The sequence below is a fragment of the Chrysochloris asiatica genome, unplaced genomic scaffold (assembly GCF_000296735.1).
Source record: "Chrysochloris asiatica unplaced genomic scaffold, ChrAsi1.0 scaffold00030, whole genome shotgun sequence".
Classification (NCBI taxonomy): domain Eukaryota; kingdom Metazoa; phylum Chordata; class Mammalia; order Afrosoricida; family Chrysochloridae; genus Chrysochloris; species Chrysochloris asiatica.
The window spans coordinates 15,988,234-16,012,439 of record NW_006408548.1 but is presented as its reverse complement, the minus strand read 5'-3'; the positions used below and the strand labels follow the sequence as shown (position 1 = coordinate 16,012,439).

Here is a 24,206-nt window from a genome sequence, read left to right as displayed (position 1 = left end):
ATCTATTGATGTACATTTAAGTTGTTTCTACTTCTTAGCTATTGGGAATAGTGCTGCAGGGACCATTGTGGTACAAATTCTATCTGTATTCATACTTTTAGTTCTGTAGATATAGACCTAGGGGTGAAATTACTGTATCTGTATGGTAAAAATCTATGTGTACCTTTTTGAGGAACTGCCAAAATGTTTTCCACAGTGAGTATACCATTTTATAATCCTACCAGCAATGGATGTAAGGGTTCCAGTTTCTCCACATCCTCAACAACACCTGATGTTTTTTTCTTTTTTAATCATAGCCAACTTGGTTTGTGTGAGACAGTGGAAGATTTTTGTTTGAATTTTCAAAATGGATTAGAATTATTCCCATCGTTGTATTTCAAAACCAGGTATAGGGAGAAGTCAGTATTTTCTTATTGTAATCCTTGTAAATAGTTCTTGATATGCAAGATAAACAAATGATACAGACTCATCCTTGAAATAAATTTCCCTCCTGTTGTTTTATTCCATGTGGGATTGCACCCTCCCTGCTCCGTCCTGTCCCTCTTACCACCACCACCACCACTACCACATACACCACATTTCCATGAAAGCAGGGACTTTTGCTTAAATTCCCTCTTGCCTCCCCAGCACCTAGATTAGTCTGACACACAATCACAGTTCAGCTACTATGAAGAGAAGGAGTAAATCAATGTCAAATTTCAAAACACAAAGACTATTCCACATTAAGTGAAGTGCATGCCGCCAAGTCATGAGCTGGTAGACGCAATGGCTGTGGGGTTTGCCATCATCTACCGTGGCAACTTTTCTCAAGGTTGTGTCTCCAGCTAGTCACTTCTCCTGAGTATGAGACTCAGATAGCCAACTGCACATATTCCGCATGTTGGACAGCCACACATATGGCATCCTGCTCACCGTTTTCCAAGCTGGAAAACAGATGATCATCCTTGATCCTTCCCACCCCTCCCCATAGTCATGTCCTAGTTCAGACACCCATCTTCTTTTACCTAGAACATCTAGCAACCACCTCAGTGATCCCTTCACCTCTGATCATTTCTTGGGGACCCGACTAGAAGGCAGCTCAGATAATATTACTACCTCTGCCTCCATGAACTGAAAACCCAAGTCATCTTGGCAGAATTCACAGATTGCATCAGATGTTGTCCAGCCCCAGCTCTGAGTCCCAGCCCTATCCCTTGCAGAGCTTCAGAATACCTTGCTAGTTCTTTCTAGACCTTATACTTGCTGTATTCTGCCTGGTAAACACTTCCATCTTCCAACTATATTGAACTCAGGCCTTCTCTTGCTATGGATTCGTCATAGACAGTTCTTACATGTATGTGCCTCCCAAGGTCTCACGGCTTTGTGTGGACCCTCCAGTGAGGCTTGGACAGTGAACAGTTTCAGATCCTCTGGGAGTTCATACAGTCTTTATGTGTTTGTAAACCTGTGTGGTTTTACTGATCTCTCTCACAGGTTTAATTAATAATAATAATAAATAAAACAACCATATTTCAAGTGCCTGGACCCAAGTTTATTTTCTAGGTGGCTTTTTGCTCTGGAAAAGAACCCTCCTCCTGCCTAGTCTGGCTCCTATCCTTATTGCCCTGCTATAAATATTCACTTGAAAGTCACCACTTTCTCCATTGCCAAAACCAGTGAACACTGCTCCTTCTTCATTCTCCCTGACTCTTGGCTGCATCAGATACTTGGCCAGGTGTCATCAGCTTCTTAAAATTATTTCTTCACCAGCTTCTGTAGTTCTTTATTATCTCAATTTCCCTGCTCATAATTCATCTGCTTCCCTCACCACAACCTCTACCGTATCTTATCTACTTTGAGGCAACTCAGAAGGATCTGCTCTTGAATCTTCTTTTTCAATTTCCCTGCTTTTTCCTTAGACTGTTCATCCCCTTTCATGATTTCACCAGCCGTCTTTTAGGTTTTGACTGAAATACCTTGAGAATTGTTCTGTCATCAAATCCACAGTGTTATCTCTCCAACATCCTTCTAGAATTGCCACTTGGATTTATGAATCACTTTTTCACAAACCAAAGTTGTTGTTTTCCTGCCAAATATTCCCACTCCTCACCAGCCACCCCCATTTCTTCTCTACACTGGGATTACAATCTTTTTCTTACCTCTACTATTTCATCACCCCCCCATATTTAGCTCATTTGTCAAGTACTGATTTTTTTCTTATATTGTCTCCCTGCTCATCCTCCCCACTATACATATCTAACCTTTTCCCGTGTGGCTCTGAAGTGCAAGCACTGGACTGCAAACCACAAAGTTGGTGGTTCAAACCTGCTAGCTGCTCCTTGGAAACCCTATACAGGGTTCCTATGAGTCAGAACTGACTCGACAGTACTGAACCACAACCTTTAATTACTGACAACTGCTAGTTTCACTTTCCCCTCTAGTCACTGGAACCAACTCTTTCTCCTTGAAACATGGTACAATAATTTCTGGAAGTATTTCCTCATATATCCCACATCCAGAACATGCTTCCCTTCCCTTACTACCTCCCTAATAAGCCCTCCAACGGCACTTAACAACAACAACAAAAATAAAAGTCATTCCAATGCTAACTTCTAGTATGTAGCCATGTCTATAAGCATTTATTTAGCATTCCTTTTGGAGCAGAGACTGGGCCTGAATGAATAGACCTAGCAAAGCCCTATAGGAAACTCAAGAGCTAGCTTGAGATTTCTGTCTCCTGTGATACTTTTCATAAAACCACAGGTTCAACCATCAAGTCCCTCATCTGGAAAACTAAGAGCCATCTCACAACCTACTCCTTAGTTGCACTGATATTTATTTAATTTTGTATTCCTTTTTCTTGAATCAATGAATACATATCACTTTTCTGGCAGGTTGCTTGCTGCATGGTAGTTATTGTTTAAGTGAGACTATTTCTTTTACTAGAATGTGAGTCTCTTGAAATGAGACCCTCTCATTTTTATTTCATTAGCATCTAGCATACTGCCAGGCACAGAGTCAGATACTCTAATGATTATATGAGTGTAAGGAGAAATAAATAAATCGATGGATGGATGGTCGGATGGACATGTAGATGAATGGGCATATAGTTGGACAGATAGATGTGCATATGGACAGATGTGTGAACAGGGGAATGGGTAAACTGGTGAATGCATGAAGTGATGAAGGCATGGACAGGTAGATGAGTAGATGGACAGTGGGTGTACAAATCCATGGAGGAAAGTGCAGACAGATACGTGGTTGTGTGAGTAGATGGGTAACTGAATGGATAAACTAATGAACTCATGGATACATGAACACATGGATGGACAGAACCAATGGAGAGGTAAATCACTGGACAGATGGATTAGATAAATTAGATGTGTGGATGGGTGCAGTTAAAAAAGACTCCAGTGGTAACCTTCCAACCAATCAGAAGAATTCCTTTTATAACATTCTTGAAAGCTTAAGCTAACTTTCAAAAACCGTTAATAGTACATTTCAACTTACCCAGAATGATTAAGCAACGGGGTATGATTAATCGGCTAATCATATCAGTAATAGGCTATTACAGATTTCATATGCAGGTTACCAACTTTGTGTAAAACTTTAAATTAATGAAATACATTTAGAAAAAAAGTTCTACTAAACCAGATTTACAATTACTTTGGTGATTCTGAAGACTGTTAGAAACCTTAGTGCTTCAAGGACGCCAATGAGAATCTTTTAGGAGTGTGTGGGATGGCACGGACCATTTAAAATATTATAAAGTGAAAGTTTTCCATTAAAGTAAATATGTAATATAAAGCCATATGTTCATATGTAGACCATGTCTGTAAGGTGCAGATTTGTAAAATTTATGGTAGTAGTGAGTAACTTCTGTGCATTGATATCTTAAATAGGGTATTTGGCAAACATTCGGCAAACTCACAAGCCATCTGTCTCTCTCTTCCCAACACCTTGACTCATGGGTGGCTCAGGCAGAAATTCTTCAAGTGGGTGAAGCAATAGCTGAATGAAGTGGAGCCCAAGGAAGTAAACGCGGTCACATCTGTTTACTAAGCCAGCTTCAGATGGAAAGTACTTTCATAAGAGATGAACCCATTAAAAACTCAAAAATTGAACAGCCAGTTCACCCACCCTCCCTCTTAATCTCTAGTTATATGACACCAGGCTGGAGTGTTGGACTTGACTTAGAAAAATATTTTTTTACTTTTTCCTCCTTCTACCTTTTCTCCCTCTTCATTCTCCTTTTCTTTCTTTCCCCTCTCCTTCTCTCAATTTCTCCCTTTTACTTGTTTCATTTAAGCCCATCTTTCTTCCTGCATTGCTGCCTTAGCATTTCACATTTCAATCCATTTCATGTATATTAAACTCTTATAGTACATTTGGAAGATAGCTACCTGGCCAATTGATTGGAAGAGACCCATATTTGGACCCATTCTATAGAGAGATGACCTAAGGACTGTGGAAATCATCAAACAATATCATTAATACCTCATGCAAGCAAATTTTTCTGAAGATAATCCAAAAATGACTGCATTAGTACATTGACAGAGAATTGCCAGAAATTCAAGCCAGATTCAGAAGAGGATGTAGAATTAGGGATCTGATTGCTGACGTCAGATGGATCTTGGCTGAAAGCAGAGAACACCAAAAATATGTTTGCTTGTGCTTCATTGTCTATGTTAAGGCTTTGGACTATGTGGGTTATTGCAAGCTATGGATAACATTGTGAAGACTGGGTATTCCCAAACACTTAATTGTGCTCATGAGGAACCTGTACATAAACCAAAAGGGAATCATTCAAACAGGACAAAGGGATACTGAATGTTTTAAGAGTAGGAAAAATGTGTCCCAGGGTTGTATTCTTTTACCATACATATTCAATTGGTATGCTGAGAAAATAAGCCAAGGAATCAGATTATATGAGCAAGAATGTAGCATCATGGTTGGAGGAAGACTTATTAATAACCTGTGGTATGCAGATGATGCAACCTTTCTTGCTGGAAGAAAAGAGGACTTAAAATACTTACTGATAAACATCAAAGACTACAGCCTTCAGCATGGATTGTCCCTCAATGTCAAGAAAACAAAAATCTTCACAACTGGACCAGTAAATAACATCATGATAAATGGAGAAAAAGATCGAAGTTGTCAAAGACTTCATTTTGGATACATACAGTCAACACTCATGGAAGCAGCAGTCAAGAAATCAGATGACATACTATTGCATTAGACAAATCTGCTGTACAAGACCTCTTTAAAGTGTTCAAGAGCAAAGGTATCAGTTCAAGGAATAAGGTGCATCTGATCCCATGGTGTTTTCAGTCATCTCATATGCATGTGAAAGCTGAACAATGACTAAGGAAGACTGTAGAAGAATTGATGCATTTGAGTTACGATGTTGGAGAATAATATTAAAAATACTGTAGACTTCCAGAAGAATGAATGATTCTGTGTTGGAAGAAGTACAGCCAAAGAACAAATAAATATGTATTAAAATAAGTACCAGAATGCTTCTTAGAAGTCAAGATGGCGAGCCTTCTTCTTTCATACTTGGGACAAGTTATCAGGAGGGATGAGTCCCTGGAGAAGGACATCATGCTTGGTAAAGTGGAGGGTCAGCAAAAAAGAGGAAGACCCCTAACAAGATGGATTGGAACATTGACAGCAGCAATGGGCTCAAATGTAACAACAATTGTGAGGCTGGTACAGGCCAGGCAGGGATGCGTTCTGTTGTGCATAGGATCACTTTGAGTTGGAGCTGACTCAGAAGCACCTAACAACAACAAACTCTTACAATTTCAGTTTCATATCATGCAAGTTTATTTATTGAGGGAGGACCTATTCTTTATCTGACTCAATATATCTTCACAAGCTACAGGACTCATCCATTGTTTTGTGAATAAATGCATCATGTAGGACAGCCGCTCTTTAGTGTGTGTTTCACACTTTTGTTATCATTTATATATCTAAATGTATATGAGGTTAATGTCCCAGTTTTCAGATGAGGAAACTGAGGCCCATAGACATTAAGTGACTATTCTGAGATTGTAGAGTTAGTTACAGATGGAACTAAACTTCAGGCCTTTAAAGTGTTATCCCAGTATCCTTCCATCTGTGCAGTGTATCTTTTCATTGTCTTTAAGACCCATGGGGAAGAGCTCTATCATTTTCATGTGTTATAACAGATGTTACTAGGGTCTTGAATTTGAGTTGAAGGAATGGCAAGTACTTTTCTTTTTTTTCTTAGCTGCTAATAAAGACAGCCAGTGTTTCAGATATACTATGGGGCAAAAGAGCATGTGGGCATCTTGTGTAACCCCACTCTTTCTATCAGTTAGCTATTGCTGTGTAACAAGCCAAACCCAAACTCAGCAGCTTAAAACAGGCATGTGTCATTGCTCACAAGACTCTAGATCAGCTGAGTGATACTTCCAGGGCCACTACACTTATTCTTGAGTCTGTGGTCAGTTGTCAATTAGGTAGGCAGCTCTGCTATTACCAGGTTTGGAGGTAGGTTGACTATAGGCTGACCGAGGATTGTCTGACCTGGGATAACTGGATTCTGCTCGTCAAGGTCTTTCATTCTCCAGCAGGCTAGCCCAGACTTCTTCACACAGCAGTGGTAAGGTTCCAAGTAGAGGAACAGAAGTGCATCATATCTCTTGAGGTCTAGGCTCAGAACTGGCACATCATCATTATCGCTGAATTCTCCTGGCTAAATCAAGTCACAAGATCAGTCCAGATTCAAGACTCCAATTCTAATTGTTGAAGCTGCCAAGAGCCAGGATATAGGAAGATAGAGAGGAAAAGGCCATTTTTACAGAGAACCCATTTCGGACTCTCCATTCCTTTCCACACTGAGTTGTACATGGTTTGCCAAGGTGACTTACTCCCCAGGAGGAATCACTGAGGCTTCTTCTCAGAACATTTTCTAACCTGATAAACGTACCTCTTGTTTATTTGAAAAAATAAAAACAAAAAAACACTAAGAGGAAAATATGTTAAGAACATCAAGGAGAATTTCATTTCATTTTTTAAAAATAAATTGAGGTTCGAAGACAGTAGGAATAACATATCTGGTCATTTAGAATTTATCATGATAGAAATGATTAGTTAATGAAAACCCTTAACTAGCACTAAAGAGAATCTGTATGACACAGAACAAGATGTTGGTGACTCTGGAACAGTTTTCTTTGCAGAAAATGTTTTTATGAGCTTTCGTTCCCCCATCCTCATCAGATACTGGTTTTGACTGTCTGTCCAGGCCTTCTCCAGGGAGTTAAAAAAATTTTTTTTGAAAAGAAGATTCATTGCCTTTCTGCACTAGATATACATGGCCCTTATTTTAAGACTATTGATTCTCCAGTCTGAGATTTCCGGTATTGTTATAAAGATAAAAAGACCCACTAAACAGTCTTTCAGACTCTCTAGGGCAAGTTGGGCTTCTGCAGAACAAAGTTCAACTAAATACAACAAAGAATTTCCTGTCCATAAAAAATGGGTTTCAAAAGAAAATACTGCATACTTCTAAATGGGAAGATTAAAAAAAATAAATAAGATAAGATAAGATAATCTTGCAGTAGGTTTGTGAGTTAACTCCTGATGAAAAAGCAGGGAAACAGACTCAGTGTCTTAAGATTCCATTTTTAATGCTCACTTCTATTCTGTAGGCAGTCCCAGGTAGTGCAGTGTATTAACCTGCTCGACTGTTAACCAAAAGGTGGTTTGAGAACATCCAGAGGCATCTCAGAAGAAAGGCCTGGTGATTTACTTCTGAAAAAAGCATCCGTTGAAACCCCTTTGAGCACCTGGTTCTCCTCTGCCCCACATGGGGTCACTGTGAGTCAGAGTCAACTCACTTGCCACTAGGGAATTGGGAACGTGCCATTGGCGTGGCATAAACTCTCCGACACAAGCGAGCCTACTGTGGATAAGATTTAGGCAAAGCAGTCTTTGAAAGTAGCCCATTGCTGCTAGAGGGAAGAGTGCAAAGAGGCACTCCAGACCCACTGCCATCAAGTCCATTGTGACGCATGTTGTTGTTGTTGTTGTTGTTGTTAGGTACTGACTCATAGCGACCTTATGCACAGCAGAACGAAACACTGCCAGATCCTGAGCCAACCTCACTATCATTGCCACACTTGAGCCCATTGATGCTGCCGCTTGGCCAATTCATCTCACTAGGGGGGTCTTCCTCTTTTTCCTCTGACCGTCCACCTTGTTGTTGTTGTTGTTATGTGCCGTGGAGTCGATCTGACTCATAGCAACCCTGTACACGGTTTCCGAGGCTGTAAATCTTTATGGGAGCAGAAAGCCTCATCTTTCTGCCGCGGAACAGCTGGTAATTTTGAAATGCTGACCTTGCAGTTGACTGTCCACCTTACCAAACATGATATCCTTCTCCAGTGACTGGTCCCTCCTGACAATATGTCCGAAGTATGAGAGACAAAGTTTAGCCATCTAGGCCTTCAAGGAGCAGACTCTGGCTGCACTTCTTCCAACACAGATCTGTTGGTTCTTTTGGCAGACCATGGCACTTTCAATATTCTCCTCCAATACCAACTCAAAAGCATCAATTCTTCGATGGTCTTCCTTATTCACTTTCCAGCTTTCGCATGCATATGAGGTGATTGAAAATACCATGGCTTGGGTCAGGCTCACCTTAGTACTCAAACTGACATCTTTGCTCTTCAACACTTTAAAAAGGTGTTGTGCAGCAGATTTGCCTAAGGCAATACATCCTTTGATTTATTGACTCCTGCTTCCATGAATGTTGATAGTTGTTCCAAGAAGAGTAAACTCCATAACAACTTCAATCTTTTCTCCATTGATAAGAATGTTGTTTATTGGCCCAGTGGTGAGGATTTTTGTTTTCTTTACATAAAGATGCAATGCATACCAAAGGTTGTACTCTTTGATCTTCATCAGTAAATATTTTAGTCCTCTTCACTTTCAGCAAGCAAGGTTGTATCATCTGCATATCGCAGGTTGTTAATGAGTCTTCCTCCCATCCTGATGCCACATTTTTCTTCATAGAACCCAGCTTCTCAGATTATTTGCTCAGCATACATGTTGAATAAGTATGATAAAAGCATAAACCCTGTCACACACCTTTCTTAATTTTAAATCATTCAGTGTTCCCACGTTCTGTTCGAACAACTACCTTTTGGTCCATGTACATATTCCTCATGAGCACAATTAAATGTTCTGGAATACTCATACTTTGCAGTGTTGTCCATAGCAGCCCAATATAGGGTTTCTGAGACTGTAAATCTCTACAGGCACAGACAGCCCCAACTTTTTCCTGTGGCAGTGTGGAATTTCTCAACTGCTCGTTTCAGGCTTCTACTTTATACAGTATGCAAGAGTGTTTTATTTTATCTTGTCTCTGAGGCTGAACCTAGGATATTTCCTGTACTTCGTACAAACCTGTTTTCCAAAGAAAAAGATTTGCCGCTGAAAATAGAGCCTAAATCTCTTGCCACCCACTCCTACTCTAAATGATGGCCCCCAAATAATGGCCACCCACCCCCACTCTACCCCAAAATGAAAGTGTCACAGCAGAACTACCCACCGTACCAGTTCAGAAGTAGAGAAAAGGACTTGAAAATTTAAAACAAAGGACAAACTGCTCTCAGAAATTTGAAAAATCTTCATATCTAAAAGCCACCGGTGAGAAGAGTGTATGTATAAAAGTGCTTTGAAAGTTTTATTAGTCTAATGTATCATTTAGTGAGGAAGAAGGAAGTACCTGGCTTCCATACATTTTGGCCCTAGAAGTGACTTGAATGATTACGAACCTGAACGAGACTACTTAAACCCCTTCCTACCAGTCAATTCACACTCATGGTGACCCCATGTTTAACAGAATACAACTACGTTGAGTAAAGTTTTCTTGGTTGAAATCTTTACAGAAGCAGATCCCCAGGCCTTTCTTATGCATGTCTACTGTGTGGTTTGGAACCACAGCTAGTAGTCAACCACAGTTCATTTGCAACACTAAGGGACATGTAGTCAAACTGTCAGAATGCTGCAAACAGACAATTTCTCCCAAGACATTCTGTAAAAATCTCAGTATGCTCTCTTGTGGGTTACTGGCTTAGTGAGTTTGAACTGCCAACTCTGAGGTCCTGTGTTTCTCCTACAGTGCCACACCAGGACTCCGGGTTGCCCCTAATAATGCTCAATTAATTGTACAGGGCATCGTATCACCTTTCCAAGTCCTTGTCATTCTGCATGCCTGGAGCATGGAGCACTGGGGATGTGACTTCAACATCCATTTTAAGCACCCAAGAATGGAGATCAGTGGAATCAAGATATGTTATTCATTCACTGGATATTTGTAGGTGCACTGCCCTTGATTCTGTCCAAAGAGCATGTGAATCATTAGTGGCCGAGCAAACTTAGATGAAGCCTCCTTCGCTAACAGCCTACCTTCTTTTATTTGCACCGGTTTGTTTAAATATGCAAGTAGCCTTTATGCAGCAGGTTCCATGTTAGAAAAAGACACAATCGCTACTATCCAAGGGAATCTGTCTTCAGGGAGTGTTCTCTCATCACAGTTCTACCCCACCTGACAACAGGACCTGGTATGTTCACTGCTGGACACAAAGACAGTTACCCAGAAGTGGCCTCTTTCCTGGCAGCCCCATGTGTGTTAGAGGAGAACTGTGCTCTATAGGGTTCCCATTGACTGGTCATTTAGAAGCACCTTTGGGTAAACTTGAAGTTTCCCACCTTATGATTATCAGCCAACTGTGTTAACTAACCATTTACACCACCCAGAGACTCCAAATACGAGGGGACCACTCCCCCTTACCAAATCCTCAAGTTATAGGGAAAGTATGTCTCCATTAGTAATAGCCATCAGTCCATGCATTGTTTACCTATGTAATTGGTTCACAGAAATGATATTTAAAGTAAAATTAAGCTATATTTTTGTGATTTCTTTTAAAGTATAATAGTATGGTAGTCACAGGCCTTTCCACACACACAACAAGCATAAACTTCTAATAATCAACTGTGATCCATCATTCTTGCATTTAGCTAGCAGCTGAAGAGTCAAGATGAATGAATTTCAAACATTAATTTTCAATCAAGAATAAATAAACCACAGCTAATCTCAGTATAAAGAACATTATGGAAAAAACACTGTTGATTGTATCCTTTTTTTTTTTTTTTTTTTTTTATGCCAAGGAATTCTAGGTTAAGCAGTATTTCCATCCCTTCCTGAATCCAAGCAGAATCCACATCTTTTGTATGTCTCCTGCACTAAATTTTTATTGTATGCATGGAAATCAATATTCCAGATACATGCACAAGTGCACACATTAAAATGAACATGACTTCATTTATTTCCATGATTAGACATTTAAATAAAAGTGCTTGGGTGTCTGTTTTCATATTCATAGGTTGAGATCCGTACATCAGAGGTATTTGTATAAGTGACACTTTTATTACATTCATTTCATTTGCAATATGATAGTGGATCATAAATATGTTACTTTCATGCCACCCAGTCTGATTTGTAGCACTTAGCCCCTCACAAGAAGAATACTTGATATTTTATGGAGCGCCTTTCGTTCAGGAAGCGCTCTGCAAACATCGGGCTGGGCCCTCCAGGGCGTATAAATCACTTTTGTGACCCTTTGGATGTCCCACCTGCTTTATCAACTTCCTGGCCATGAATGTCAGGGTGGAGAGTGGCTAGAGGCTCCCTGAAGGGCCTGAGGTGATAATGACACTTTTCATCTCTGGAAAGAGGAGACTCAGGTGAACTCAACAGCTGACACACTCCACATTTATTCACTTGATCACCTTGTCATTCACAGAACTGTTCTTGACTCCCCACTGTGGGCCAGGTTCTGCAGTAAGTCCCGAGGACACAGCGACAAGTAAAAATATGGTTCTTGACTTGCAGATAGCCACAGACTTGGGCCATGTGGAATGACAGTTTGTTACATCATGACAGAGGCCCTGCTGTAGAGTAACCCTGTCCTACCTCATCATTCCTTCCTGGGTGCAAGTTATGCCAGGAAAGAGCGTGTCAAATCTCCAGGTCCATCACAGATTTATCAGTACCTGTGCTAACACTCGTCTGTCCATTTCTTATACTGACTTGTGTGTTGCTTTGACACTGAAAGCTATGCCACCAGTATTTTAAATTCCAGCAAGGACACCCTGTGGTGGACAAGTTTCAGTGGAGCTTCCAGACTAAGACAGACTAGGAAGAAGGAGAGATAGACCACTTCTGAATGATTAGCCACTGAAAATATTAGGAATAGCAGCACACCATTGTCTAATACAATGTCAGAGGATGAGACCCTCAAGTTAAAAAGAAATCAAAATGCAACTGGGCTGCCAACCTAAAGGTCAGCAGTTCGAAACTACCAGCGATTCCATGGGAGAAAGATGAGGCTTTCTGCTTCTGTAAAGATTTACAGCTTTGGAAACCCTGTGCAGCGTCACTATGAGGCAGAACTGACTCGACGGTACTTAACAACAACTCAAAATGAGAAGCTGCAAACATCATTAATAACTGAAGCACTGAATGTATGAAAACTGGGGGGAAAAAAAACCAACTTATCATAAATGAAATGGAACACACATAGATTGATACTCTGCACATTAGTGAGCTGAAATGGATTGGTTTGGGCCATTTTATATCAGACAATCATATGGTTTATTATGCCAGAAATGAAAAGTTGAAGACTAGCATCACATTCATTGTCAAACCATTCAGTGTCAAAAAGAGCATTTCAAGATCTACCTTGAATTACAATGCTATCTATGATAGGATATCCACATGCCTACAAGGAAGACCAAGTTGATATGACTGTTGTTCAGACTTACGGACTAAACACTAAAGCCAGTGGTGAAGAAATTGAACTCAAGTAACTTCTGCAGTCTGAAACTAATAAAACATGCAATCAAGATGCATTGATAATTGCTGGTGATTCAAATATGCAGACTGGAAGTGATAGAAGTGAAGTAGGAGTCACATGATAGAATTTTGCAAGACCAAAAGCATTAATGGCAAACACCTTTTTTGAACATCATAAACTGTGACTATTCACAGATATCTTACCAGATGGAACACACAGAAAAAAATCGACTGTATCTGTAGAAAGGAGATGGAGAAGATTAGTATCATCGGCCATAACAAAGTCGGGAGCAGAATGTGAGACAGACCATCAGTTGCTCATATACTTGTCACGTTGCAGCTGAAGAAAATTAAAACAAGTCCATGAGAGTCAAAATATGACTTTGAATATATCCCGTGTAAATTTAGACACCATCTCAAGAACAGATTTCATGTATTAGACACTAGTGACCAAAGACCAGAAAAGTTGTGGGACGACATCAAGAACATCATACATGATGAAAATAAAAGATCATTAAAAAGACAGAAAATAAAGAAAAGACTAAAATTAATGTCAGAGGAGACTCTGAAAGTTGCTCTTGAGTGTGGAGAAGCTAAAGTGACTGAAAGAAATGATAAAGTATAAAAGCTGAATAGAAAATTTCAAAGCACAACTCAAGAAGATAAAGTAAAGCATTATAATGGAAAGACCTGGAGTTAGAAAACCAAAAGGGAGGAGCATGCTCAGTATTTCACAAGCTGAAAGAACTGAAGAAAAAATTCTGGCCTTGACTTGTAGTACTGAAGGATTCTAAAGGCAAAATATTGAATGATACATTCAATATTGAATGATCTTCAAAAGAAGATAGAAGTTCCCCACTTTGAGGACTAAGAAGTATCTTACCTAAGCCCTGGTATTTTCAGTTATCGCATATGTACATTAAAGCTGGACAATGAATAAAGAATACCAGAGAACATCGATGCATTGAATTATGGTGCTGGTGGAAAATATGGACTATACATACCATGGACTTCCAGCAGAAGGAACAAATCTGTTTTGGACATAGTAAGGCTGGATTGTTCCTTAGAAGCAAAGATGGTGACATTGCATCTTTCATACATGATATGCTGTCAGGAGGAACCAGTTCTGGAGAGGGACATCATGCTTGGAAAAGTGGAAGATTCCCAGTGAGATTGAGTGACATAGTGGCAGCCATATGGGCTTAAACTTAACAGATGTGAGCCTGGTGCAGGCCTGGGCAGTGTTTTGTTCTGTTGTGCATTGGGTCTCTGTGAGTTAGAACTGATTTGCTGGCACCTAACAATAACATGCCAGCCAGTAGGGATCTGAGTGGAAGAAGAGACTATCATCACACATCTCTGTGGGGCAGAGCAGCGATTGTGCATTCCAAGCTCTGGGAGAAGAGGGTCAGCATCTCATTGCCCACCATCCCACCTCTTCCCTCAATTCAATCTCCTCTTTCCCCAGAGGAGCATTGCTATCTTGAATAATCACACTCAACCCCACACTTCTTAGAATGTGTCCTTCTCCACAGTCCTGCCAGTATTCAATCTCATACATACATCACCCTGTAGTACCCTTCACTGCATCTGTTACACAGTGGAATCCTATGTGTGTGATAAGACTCCACAGCACACAGTGGTTAAAAGACCCTGTACCCTCTCATCACTTAAGGAAGCATACCTTGGGCAGCTTATTCACCTTTCTGTCCTTCCGTTTTCTCCTCTGTAAAATGGGCATAATGATAGTTCCATAACATGACGTTGTTGTAAGGATTTGATGACTTAATATGAATAAAAGACTTATACAAGTGCTTTACAGCTGCTGCGTAGTTATAATTCTTTCTGTATTTTAATAAGTAATATTTCAGTAAATCACAGTATTATAATCTTAGTCATGCCAATATCCTCCTTCTTTTTATTTACTACCATCACTTTTATTATATAATTAATGTTTGTCTAAGGAGCCCTTTGTGCAATGGTTAAATGCTTAGATGCTTACAAAAACGTTGGCAGTTCCCACATACCCAGTGGTCTGTAGCAGAAAAGACCTGGCAATCTACTGTCCAGATTCCAGCCTAAACCCTATAGGACGGTTCTATTCTGTCACATGGGAGCTTTCTAAGTTGAAATTAACTTGATAACACTGAATAGCAGCATCTCTCACCCACCGTATGTGAGTTCCATAACAACAGGAACTGTCTTTGTGTTGCTCACCCTTTCATCTCCATTACACATATTGTTGTGAAGTGCCATCAAGGGGTTCCAACTCATAACAACCACATACAGGGTTTCTGAGGAGCAGCTGGTGAGATTGAACGGCCGGCTTTGCAGTTCAAACTGACCTTACGGTTGCACACTTACGTACAACACCACGCCAGGACTCAATGCTCACTAAGTGTTTGTTGAATGAATAACGAATGCACACATAGTCTGCTGGCTCACTTGGTGCTGCTAGCCTAGCAAAAGGTTTGTTGTAAAACATCACTTTTTATAGCAAGGCTCCTTTCCCACTTAGAGCCAGAACACCTCCTCAAACAATCCCCCATCAGTCCTCGGAAGGGCAGGTCTTCCAATTGGTTCACAGTGGTTTCATCGTGATTACCAGAAACAAAACTAGCTGTACGCAATATACAGTAACCACATTTCTCACGTTTTGAAATTTGATCCGGCTAGGAAACAGGCAACAATGCCCTATTCAAAGATGGCAGCTGACCACTCTCCTTAGAATGTGTGTCACTCTCCACAGTCCTGCCAATAATTCAGTCTAATGAATCAAGAAAGTAGGTTAGCAGGAATAAAGACGCTCTAATATCGTAGTAGTTATGAGTCAGAGTCCGTTTCAAGTTCAAAATTACCAGCTGTACTGCAGGAGAAAGATGAGGCTTTCTGTTCCCATAAAGATTTACAGCCTCAGAAACCCTGTACAGGGTTGCTATGAGTTGGAACTGACCCTATGGCACACAACCACCACCAGCACCACCATAGTGAATGACACAAATTCAAAGTGGCACGCTAAGCTGCCGTATCTGAGCAAGGCACTACTGCCTTTTCCTACCTGGGTCAAAATCCCATGCACAAGACGTTTGGTTGCTATGCGACACGTCCACTGCACTTGTTTCCATTGACCATAATTAAACCATTTTGAACCAGTTGAAAGCTCATGTTCAGGATCTCCCTTTTCTATACTGAAAGTCCTAAAATTATCTTTTAACAAGTAACTTGTGTAGATGGGCACAATAGACTAAGTCCTTCCTGCCTAGCACACCATCCATATCTCCCTGCCAGGTGGCATAGTCATGCTGTCCCAGAAGAGAGTGGCTCTAAGATGAGCTGGCTCTTCTGTGCTCCGCTCCAGGGGGTTGAGTCATGGATTTGCATTTGTCTCCAGATCTGGCTCCCATTGGAGCCTCTGGACCTCCACTTTGTCCCACATTGGTGGCCTCGAAGTTGCACCCCTGTTCCTACCGTACTTGTCTTGCACTGCTCCCCTCAGAAGCTGCAGGCTGTGAGGCCTCAGAGAGGCTGACAGTTTCCACACCTGCGTGGCTCCCAAAGTACTGCCTCTTTTCATCGAGTCTGGTGTTTCTTGGCAGCCATCCCCACGCCTGGCCCAAGTACTATGTCTGTGTTTCACAAGTAGTTTAACACCATTGAACATAGCAGTTGCTGAGTCCACTTGTTGAGAAAAATTTGTCCATCAGCTTATGAAGCTTTATGTAATTGTAGCATTCACGCCAGAAGGTGTCATGCATTTTGTAGTTGTGGAGGAATTTCCAATATTCCCAGGAGCCTTCAATCACACAGACAATGGTGGTGGGACTTTGTTCTGGGATGACAGGTGAGGTCTGGAGGCGATCATGTAGTGATGCTCTCATATCCTGGCAGGGTATCTCATATCCCATCAGATGCTAAGAGTGCTCCAGATTTGGATCCCAAAGCACAGAAAATAGTGCTGTGACTCTGTAGCTGTTATTTTTCAAATGGTAGGTGATATCCCTGAACAGCCAACCGGGTACCCATATTTGGTGCTCATCTTTTTGTAGGTGCCTTGTAAGTTTAGCACACCTGATGTTCTTGGCTTGGTTCAGACACTTAATGATGGTAGCTCACATAGAGTCGTTTCCCTTCTCTCTTCTCCTTGCTTCCCTGTCTCTTCCTTTCTCTTTCTCTCCACATGCACATTTGAGCCCTGGTTTTCTAGGAGGCTCTTGACAAGTGGGAGTCAGTGTAGTGGATCACTGTAGTGAGTACAGACCTGCCTGGGATGGTTATGTTGTTTTGTGGCCCCTCTCTCTGCATTTCTGTATTCTCCACTGAAATCCGGACTTTCTTTCTTTCAAACAGGGTGACTTTAACCTTGAGGTTCCTTTAATATAGAGAAGGAGGAGTATAATGCCCACCTCACCAGGGTACTGTGGGCTAGAATTTTGTAGTTTCTTAAGACAATGGCTGGCCCTTGCTAAGTAATAAGTCCAGGTGTCAGTGTCAATAGTAAGTGCTTATAGACAACACCCTGGCTTTTGGTTCTAGTGAGAGCAACTCCCAGTGTCTGTTGACTTGTGGCTTTTTTGCTTTGTTTTATTGAGATAAAATGTACGTAGCATGATATTCACTATTTTAAAATGGTTTTTAATATATTCAGGAGCCATTGTGACATAGTAGTTAAGCTCTTGTCTACTAACTGAAAGGTCATTGGTTCAAACCTACCAGCCATTCTGTGGGAGAAGGATATGATAGTGTGTCACCACCGAGATTACAGTCTTGAAATCCCTATGTTGTTGATGCTAAGTGCCATGAAGTCGGCTCTGACTCACAGCAAGCCTGTATAGGGTTTCCAAGGAGCGGCTGATTTGAACTGCTGATCTTGTAGTTCACACTGACCTTGCAGTCCGGTGCTTTATTCCACAGAGCCCCATCAGGAGTCCCTGTGGAGTGCTTCTCTTCACTAAGGGCTTTTCTTTTCTTTTTGGTGGTTTAGTATATTCACAAGGTTTTATACTGGTTATTGTTGTCAAGTGCTGTTGAGTCAGTTCTTGCTCATGGTGGCCCTATATAGGGTTTTCAAAGAACAGCTGGTGGGTTTGAACCATTGACCTTACAGTTAGCAGTCCAGTGTTTATCCTACAGTGCCACACCAGGACTTCTGTACAGTCATTGTTGTTAAGTGCTATGAGTCATTTCTGACTTACAGCAATGTTGCATAGGGTTTCTGAGCAGTAGCTGGTGGTTTCAACCTTGTGGTTAGCAGTCCAGAGCCTATTCTACAGTGCTACACCAAGACTCTAAGGAGCTCTGATAGCGTAGTGGTTACGAATCGGGCTGCGAACCACAAGGTCAGCAGTTCAAAACTACCAGCTGTTCCGAGGGAGAAAGTTGAGGCTTTCTGCTCCCATAAAGATTTACAGCCCCAGAAACCCTGTACAGGGTCGCTATGAGTCGGAACCAACTCCACAACACATAACCACCACCACCACCACACCAAGACTCTAATAATTGGCACTATCTAATTCCAGAACATTTTTATCACTCCAAGAAGAAACCCATACCCACTGGCCATCACTCTCTATCCCTTCCCCTCATCTCTGCTCCGAGGCCTCTGGCAACCATTTATCTCCTTTCTGCCTGCATAGTCTGGACATTTCATATAAATGCAGTCACATGAGTTGTTTTTGTGTATGATTGAGTTCTTTTAGGTAGCATGATCTTTCAGAGTTCATCCATGTGGTAACATATATCAGTCCATCATTCTTTTTTATGTCTGAATAATATTCTATTGTATATTGTTGTTGTTAAGTGCTGTCAAGTCGGTTCCGACCCATAGAAACCCTGTATCGGGTTTGCAAGTATATGCATATTCCCAATTTTGTTGTTCTAGTCATTAATTGGTGAACATTTGACTTATTTCCACTTTTCAGCTAATATAAATTATGCTGCTGTGAACATTCCTGTACAAGTTTTTATATGGACATATGTCCTCAGTTCTCTTGAGTATAGACCAAGGAGTAGAATGGTTGGGTCATATGGTAACTTGTTTTGAACTTACCGAGTAAATGCCAAACTGTTTTCCTCGAGATTCTGTTTGGTTTGGTGTGTTGCTTAAATTTGACTTTGGTATGAGATGAAGAAAGGGTCGCTGACAGACAGGAACAGAAGATTGGCTAGTCAGCCTGGAGAAAATGTGGTGCCCACACACTGGGCATCAGGTGTGCCTCCCATTTCAAACCTATCTTCCATCCTCATGGAGAGCCACTGGGCCTGCCCATCTCATCATCTCTGCTGCTCTGTGCTGCTCCTTCCTTCCACCCTCGCTCCTTTGCACTACCCTGAGTCCTGCACCCTGCTAGGAAGGGCCTGGTGTCTAGTGGTCAGTCTGCAGCAGAAAAGAATGCATTTGAGACAATTTGCCTCCCATGGTTTTTACTGACTCATCTCACTGGTGATGTGGAAATATCCTAAGCCAGATAATGGTATCATTTCAGAGTCTCAGAGGAAATAAATATTGCAGGCAGATGTTCAGTTCAAATGTGTCCGCTTCCTTAAGAATAACTGGGTGAGTCCGAAAGAGGTGAGAACTTGTCAGCTGAGTGAACCTCTCTGAGGTTCCGTTTCTTCATCTTGAAAATGAGTTTTAAATTGTTTACCTGGTAATCTGTATTATTGTTGATATTGTTAAGTGCCATTGACTTGGTTCTGACTCATAGCAACCTTGTACAGGTGAGTTTGAATCATCGACCTTGTAGTTCAAACCGACCTTGCTATATCCAGTGCTTATCCTACAGCACCACTCCAAGACTCCAGAAACTGGATTATATGAAAAAGAATGCAACATCAGGATTGAAGAAAGACTCATTAACAATTTGTGATGTGCAGATGGCACACCTTCCTAGCTGAAAGTGTGGACGATTTACAGACGAAGACCAAAGTATGGATCAAGTACAGATTGCATACATCTAGACGTTAAAAAAGCAAACAAACCTCACAACTTGACCAGTAAGCAGTATCATGATAAAGATTCAAGTTGTCAAGAATTTCCTTTTATTTGCTTCTGCAATCCATGCCCAGGGAAGAAGCAGGCAACTAATCATATGACATTTTGCATTGGGCAAATCTGCTACAAGGGAGCTCCTAAAAGTGGTAAAAAATTAAAGGTTATTACTTTGAAGACTAAGATGCACCTGACCCAAACCATGGTATTTTCAATTGCCTCATATGCATGTGAAAGCTGAACAATGAATACAGAAAACTGAAGAATTTTGAAGGCTGTTGGCAAAGAACACGAAAGGTACCACGGACTACTGGAAGAACAAACAAATGTGTCTTAGAGGGAGTACAGGCGGAATGCTTCTTAGAAGTTAGGATGATGAGACTTCATTTCAGGCACTTTGGACACGTTGTCAGGAGGGATGAGTCCTTTAGAGTGGACATCATGCTTTGTAAAGTTGACGTCAGCAAAAAGAAAGTCCCTCAGGGAGCTGGGTTGCAACATGGGCTCAAACATAGCAACCACTGTGATGATGGTGAAGGACTGGCTGGCAGGGTTTCATTCTGTTGTGTATAGGGTCACTATGAGTCTAAACTAACACACTGGCACCTCACAACAACAGCAACAGCTTAATAAGGGAATTAAATACTACGGACAAAGTTCACTCTCCATCCTAGCCTCTTGTGAACAGCTGTGATCCATTGTTTAAGAACTCTTCAGTCTCCTCTCTCTTTTCTTTCTCTGCTATTTCCCTCTCTTTCTTGTCACTTTTCCTCCTCCTTTCTGTGCCTTGGTTTTACTCTGCCCTTTACTTCTAGCCCAAACAGACCTTGGGATAGTCCGTGCAGATCCATGAAACTACCAGTTCTCAAACCACCCCTGTGAGCTCTTGCTGAGGCCATTCAAGCCAAATCCTCTTACAGAAGATCAAATTATGCCCTGGGTCATTTTGCAACAGAAACTCTCAGGTCTCAGTGTGACACGCATAGTCAGGCTGCGTCCAGCCTGCCTAGCCCCTGGGTCCCTGGAGGCTATCAGAGTGGTCTGGTTACATCTGTCTGCCTCCCTGAGCTTTGGTTTCCTTCCCCAGGAGATCCTAGCTAGAGGGTAGAGCTTTGAGTTACATTTGGATTTGAAGTCATCTGAGCAGTTTGGGGCTGAATGAGGAAGTTCAGCTTCCACAGCACCAGACCTTTGGCCTGGCACATGCCCAGTTCTATATTCTCACGTGCTGAGACCCAGGTGGTGTAGACAAGATGTGAAGTTGAGTTTCTGTGAATGAATGAACAAGTGGCATTCCAGGCTGAGGGTTTCATAATGTATCAGGTATCTTTAATAACTTCATAAATAACAAAAGACTATATGGTCAATGGAGTCCTAGTGTGATGCTGTAGAGTAATGCATTGAACCACAACGTCAGTTCGAACCTCAATGTCAGAGGTTCAAACTCACCAACCACTCCTCAGAAACCCTATACAGGGTCGCTGTGAGTTGGAACTGACTTGATGACACTTAACAACAACATATAATAAATAAAATATAACAAAGACAACTTAGGAAATTAAAAATGAGTGACAAAACATAACTCTACCCTCTTTACAACTTCAAAAGTATCAATCACTTTATTCAAATAACTAAAAGCAAAGAAACAAACTGGGATGCTTAGCTAAGAATTCATAATTTAAACAGAAGAAGTTTTGTTCAGAGAATTAGTCTTACAGACAAAAGTGGCTTGCTGATATGTCTCTCAGGCCATCCAATCTGGAAGTGGGAAGAAAGATACTTAAGGAAAAAGTGCTTTTCTCTTCAAGAAATCCAGTCAACACTGGAAATTATCTATCAGGAACCAATACTCTAAGCGTTCTGGACAAGCCAGCCAAAACTTTCCATAAGAATGTATTTGCATGTGCACACCCAGATGCAAAACTTGTTCTCTGCCCAGGCTCCTCTGGTTGCCAGCTTCTTTTTCCTGGAACGTGTTTTTACACCACCCTTCCACTGTTTCTGTTTCAAGTGTAGAACAATTCCAAGGTGTTTTTGGGAGGTGGGCCCTCTGACGCAGGCAGTGCTGGCCTGACCATTCGTGAGCCCTGATTTGCCTTCTCTCTTATTTCCAGCTGTCAGGAATGACAGGAACAAGAAGAAGAAGGAACCTTCGAAGCAGGAATGCACGGAGAGCTATGAAATGACAGCAGAGCTGGATGATCTCACTGAGACCATTCGGAAAGCTCACCAGGAAACCTTCCCCTCACTCTGTCAGCTGGGTAAATACACTACGGTAAGAGTCATTTCCATGCCAGGCCACTGGAGTGTGAATGCAGGCACTTGAATGCACACAAACATACACATGCTTTGTACACATTGTGCCCAGACTGGTCCAGGAGATGCCTGTCAGTGGAGTGGGGGGCACATACGAGATGGCTACCTCCTTCCTTCATGTGGTAGTCTTGGACAATCTCAGAATAGGATGAGAGTTTCCTTAAATTCAGTCATACCTTCATGAATCCAGCTCAAGAAGATTTAGTTGAGCACCTATTATGTGCTAGGACCTGTGTGGTAGACACAGTTAAGATATTTGGCTGCTAACTGAAAGGTTGGTGGTTTGAGTCCAACCAGAGCATCTCAGAAGAAAGGCTGTGTGATCTGCTTCTGAGAAATCAACCCCTGAATGCCCTATTGAGCATACTTCTACTCTGACACACATAGGGGTCGCCGTGAATTGAAACTGACTCAATGACAACTGACTTGGGTACTAGACACTGGTCACATGGATAGATGCGTAATATACATAGGGTCACTGCCTGCTTTCAGGGACGTGTGGCCTGGTGTAGGAGACAAGAAAAGCAGTCCAATGTTACACAGATCACGGCAGACATCTATACAGAGTCCACTGGGGGCCCCTGAGGGAGGGAAGGGTCAATCTTTTAAAAGCACCAGTGGTAAGATTGACAAAGATGATTGGAGCCATCCCCTGGTCTGGTGTCAGGCTTCTGTGAAAGGTGTGTGAAATGTAAACCAGAGCCTGGGCAAGCAAAGGGTAGGTGGGACCCTGTCCTTCAGCTCCGCAGTGTTCTACTAGAATGGCTTAAAGTGAGGTTAGGAATAAAGAAGAGTGAGCAGAGGAAGTGGGATCAAGAGGTAAGAGACATGTGTTGTCTGGATTAGGATGTACTAGTAGATCTGTCATGAGGTACCTTCACTTTTAAAGTGTTTTTTGCATTTATTTTGTTGTAACATGAGTTGATTTTGACACTTAGCAACTGCATGTGACCGTAAAGAACTATTCCATAGGGTTTTCTAGACTGTAATCTGACTCCTAGTGTGGTGTTGTAGGATCAGCACCATACTTTAAACTACAAGATCAGAATTTCACATCCGCCAGCTATGCCTTGGAAACCTTATACAGGGTCACTGTGCGTAGGAATCAACTCAGTGGTCCTTAAAAGCAACAATAACAATCTTAATAGGAGCAAATTGCCAGATATTTTCTCTTTGTTGCCAATGGTGGGTTCAAACTGCCAACTTTAGGGTTAGCCACCAAGCCTTTACCATTGACGACACCATCAGGGCGCCTATTATACATACGTATATACACACAAGAGGACTTCAAAAAGTTCACGGAAAGTGGAATGAAAATGTCACAGAATTCTTCCATGAACTTTTTGAAGCCACCTCATATATTGGCAGTATGTAGTAGATAATATTTGTTGAATTCATGAATATAACTAGGATATTGTTCTGGCCTCTTTGAATGCCTCTTGTTGCTCACCCAAAATGCTAGTAAAATATTAAAAGCAAGACAAAACAAAAGCCACCTAATCTAAAGATTACAGAATTTGGTGACTGCTGTGTGGCTCTTACACAGAGGTGCTTTCCTAAATTGCTCCAGGGTTCTTCCCATGCACCCCTCTTTAGGTTTCAGACACCATTGGTCGTCCACTGGTACTTGACCTCCTAAGCTCTTGCTGTGGGGACTTTTCTATACATCTCATTCAAGTACGGAAAATAAAATGTAGGCTGCACTGCCAGTCAGTGACCCCTCACTACTGGACATCCCACCCCACTCCAAGGAGTACACTGCCCGTTCAGTGGATTGAGCATCCTTTGATTCATCTCTCATGTGGCTTTTCTCATTTTTTCTATTATCTGTACTGCAATCTGGGTATGTTTTTTTGTTTTGTTTTTTTAATATAAGGTTTTTATTACGGATTGAGTGAAAGTTTACAGGGCACATCATCAGTTTCACATTCAACACTTCATATAACTTGTTTCATTACATTGATTATAATCCCCTCCATATACCATCAGTTAAAAGTATTTCTCTTTATCCACTTCAGCTTTTTTAAAAAA

The 24,206-nt window shown here is 41.4% G+C and overlaps 1 protein-coding gene across 5 annotated transcripts in view; it reads left to right on the top strand.

The window, feature by feature from the left end:
• RARB (retinoic acid receptor, beta) overlaps positions 1-24,206 on the top strand; it is a 621,377-nt gene that overhangs the window by 569,326 nt on the left and 27,845 nt on the right. For all 5 annotated transcript variants that reach the window (XM_006851622.1, XM_006851620.1, XM_006851619.1 and 2 more), the window contains one exon: positions 21,974-22,134. In XM_006851622.1, coding sequence (XP_006851684.1) covers positions 21,974-22,134 — 161 coding nt within the window. The remainder of the gene's footprint in view (positions 1-21,973; positions 22,135-24,206) is intronic.